Raw genomic sequence first — 2974 nt, forward strand, 5'->3', positions numbered from 1 at the left:
CAGCGCTTATGAATGTCCTTTGACTGTATAGCTGGGAGAGATGATAGACAAACTTTTGTGCACAAAATGCTGATCTGAAGAAGGGCACCCTGTACCCAAAAGTGTGTCTAACATCCTTCCCAGCTATATGGTTCATCCAATAAAAGGTACTACCAAAGACACTTTGCTTATCCAGTACCAGAGATGACCTAAGCAGGGTGCAGGGCCCAGGGCAAATCAGCCTGCGTGGGGCCTCAGCCCTGTGTGCCCTGGACTTGAAGAAAGCCGGCGGCAGATTTGGCAGTGTGGAGGGGAGGGGGTGTTGAGCAGCCGGACGCGAAGCCAGCAGTGGCAGCACTGACTCTGTCTGGCTCCACAGGGCCCCCCAAAGTGTGGGGTTTGGGGCGGTTGCCCCACTTTGCCCCCCCTAAGGATGGCCCTGTCCAGCACTGTCAGGAAAACTCCTTCCACTCCTCTGTGTGATGTTGTTGAAATTACTTCAACCAAAGGAACCCTCCTGATTCCCATGGGAGCCTGCTCTGCATCTTCACTGACCTCACTCACTGCTCTCATCTTTCTCCTGACATCCAACCTGCTTTCTATTTCCTACCACTCCTGCTTGCAGCTCCTTGAGCTGCCCTGGGAGAGGGAAAGCTGATGGTTCTGCAATGCTTGGGCTCCCTGGGGCCTGGGTTGGAGGATGCAGCAAGTGCTCCCTGTGCGCAGGGCGTAACACCCCACAGCTTTGCCTCTTACCATGGACCTGGCCTTACAAACACTTGTCCCTCCCAGCACTACTTTGCCCTTCCTTCCCTCCCCCTACCTTGTCTTTTGTATTCAAATTTCTCTTTCTTATATTGTACTCTGCTTTCTGCATCGCCTTTCACAGCATCTGAAGTGAGCTACAGCCCATGAAAACTTGTGTGTGTGTAAATAAATCTACTTCTGTTAGTTTATGACAGTGATTCTCAACCTTTTTTAAACTCGGGGCACCACTCCGTAGATTTCAGGCACCCCTCAATGGACTCAGAAAATGCCTGCTCTTACCTTTCACTCTTTTTTTTTTACTACAGAACTCCAAAACACTACAACAGGACCAAATGTTTTCCACACTGGTTGGGAATCACTGGTCTATGCAGTGCAAATCTACCCTGCCTTCTACTTACAAATGCCCCCAGCAAGCCCTGGTCATCAGATGTTCCCTGCAATCCCTTCCTTCTCCCCCCCGCCACACCTGGGCACACAGTGTCTCTTCCTCCCCTCTTCGCTTACAAGTTCTGTTCGAAAAGTATGGAGACTGAACATGTATTTGTGATACAAAGTATTGGGTGGGGGGGCATGGCTTTGCTGGACATGTCTGGGCATGTTGGGACTCCTTTGGACAGGTTTGCAGCTCATGGTGCTTCCCCAGTTTTCTGTGGCCAGCAGCGTTCCCTCTAACCTGTGTGGCATGCACGGCTGCACAGGCGCGCCTGGCAGTGTGGCAGAAGCGTGCCTGTGCAGCCATGCAGCTTAAAGGGAACGCTGGTGGCCAGCAGTTGAAGTAAGATTGTTTGTGTCTCGCATCCCTTTTTGTTATGTCAGAGTGTCCAGAACAACTCATGTGCATTAAATTTTGCATGAAAATCGGGAAAATGACAAGTAAAAGATTTGAATTACTTAAAATAGCATTTGGTGATAACACGGCTGTGCAAGAGATTTTGAATGGTATCGTTGGTTTAAAGGACGATCATCGGTCGAAAGTGATGAATGTTTTGGATGTCCTTCAACATCACGAAATGATGAAAATGGGGCACTGGTTTGCAGTCTGGTTCAAAATGATAGGCGATTGACTGTCCGAGAGCTAGCAGAAGAAGTTGGAATGTCTGTTGGTTCGTGTCATTCAATTCTAATTGGTGACTTGGGAATGAAATGACCAGAAAAGTGGATGCTTCACCACAACAACACGCATGCCCACTCAGCACAGCTTGTGAAGCAATTTTTAGCCAAAGTTTAGCCAAACACTGTATCCCACAAGTGCTGCAGCCTCCATAGTCACCTGATATGGCCCCATGTGACTTTTCTCTGTTCCCTCAACAAAACTTTGAAAGGAAGATTTTGTGATGTGGAAACCATAAAACAAAATGCGACTGAGCATCTTTTAGCGATTCCACGAATTGTTTATCAGAGGTGTTTCCAACAGTGGCAGAAACGTTGGGAGAAGCGTGCGGCTGCAGAAGGAGCATACTTTGAAGGAGATTAAGTCAAACCCCCTGTAAATAAAATACTTTGTTTCCTACAGCATCAGCCTGGATACTTTTTGAACACCCTCCTACATGGGCACAGGCACACAAACACACTACACCAGTACAAACTACACCACACAAATCCACACAGACAGAACCACACCCCATGCAGCATACACACAACCACATGACACGCACCATACAGACACATACACACACTTCCAGACACAACCAGACCACACACACATCTACGCACCACACGGGCACAGGCACACACACATACACCACACAACCACACATCACTCATCATGCACATACAGACACAACCACACACCATCCACAATCCCACATCACACACAACATACGCCCCCCGCCCCACATCACACACAATGGCACACCATCCACACGTGCGTGCATCACACAACCACAGCCCATCCACTGACACATGCCATATAGACACCCAAACCACACCTTGCACACGCATGTCCCTTACACACAGCTCAGAACGCCCTCACCCCCCACTCTTCCAGACCACCGCTTCCACACTCCCCGCCTCCCGACGCCATGTCAATCACACACCCCGCCCTCCCCCGGACAGCCCCGGCTGGGCGGAGCGGCTGAGTGCGCGTGCGCGGGAGGCGAACACGTGGCCGCGGCGGCTGGCGCAGCGCAGCGCAGCGCGGAGAGGCCGGGCCGAGGAGCGCCATGGCGGCGGGAGAGGCGTGTAGTGGCGGCTGGGGGGAGTCCGCGCAGGCCCCGTGCGCCTTCTC

At 51.3% G+C, this 2974-nt stretch overlaps 1 protein-coding gene across 1 annotated transcript in view; it reads left to right on the top strand.

Moving 5' to 3' along the window:
- Positions 1-1613: 1613 nt before the first annotated feature.
- WDR43 (WD repeat domain 43) overlaps positions 1614-2974 on the top strand; it is a 37890-nt gene continuing 36529 nt past the window's right edge. Inside the window, exon 1 of the mRNA XM_006016581.1 lies at positions 1614-1721. Within this exon, the coding sequence (XP_006016643.1) occupies positions 1614-1721 (108 nt within the window). The remainder of the gene's footprint in view (positions 1722-2974) is intronic.

Source organism: Alligator sinensis, unplaced genomic scaffold (genome assembly GCF_000455745.1).
Source record: "Alligator sinensis unplaced genomic scaffold, ASM45574v1 scaffold138_1, whole genome shotgun sequence".
In the NCBI taxonomy this organism is placed as follows: Eukaryota; Metazoa; Chordata; order Crocodylia; family Alligatoridae; genus Alligator; species Alligator sinensis.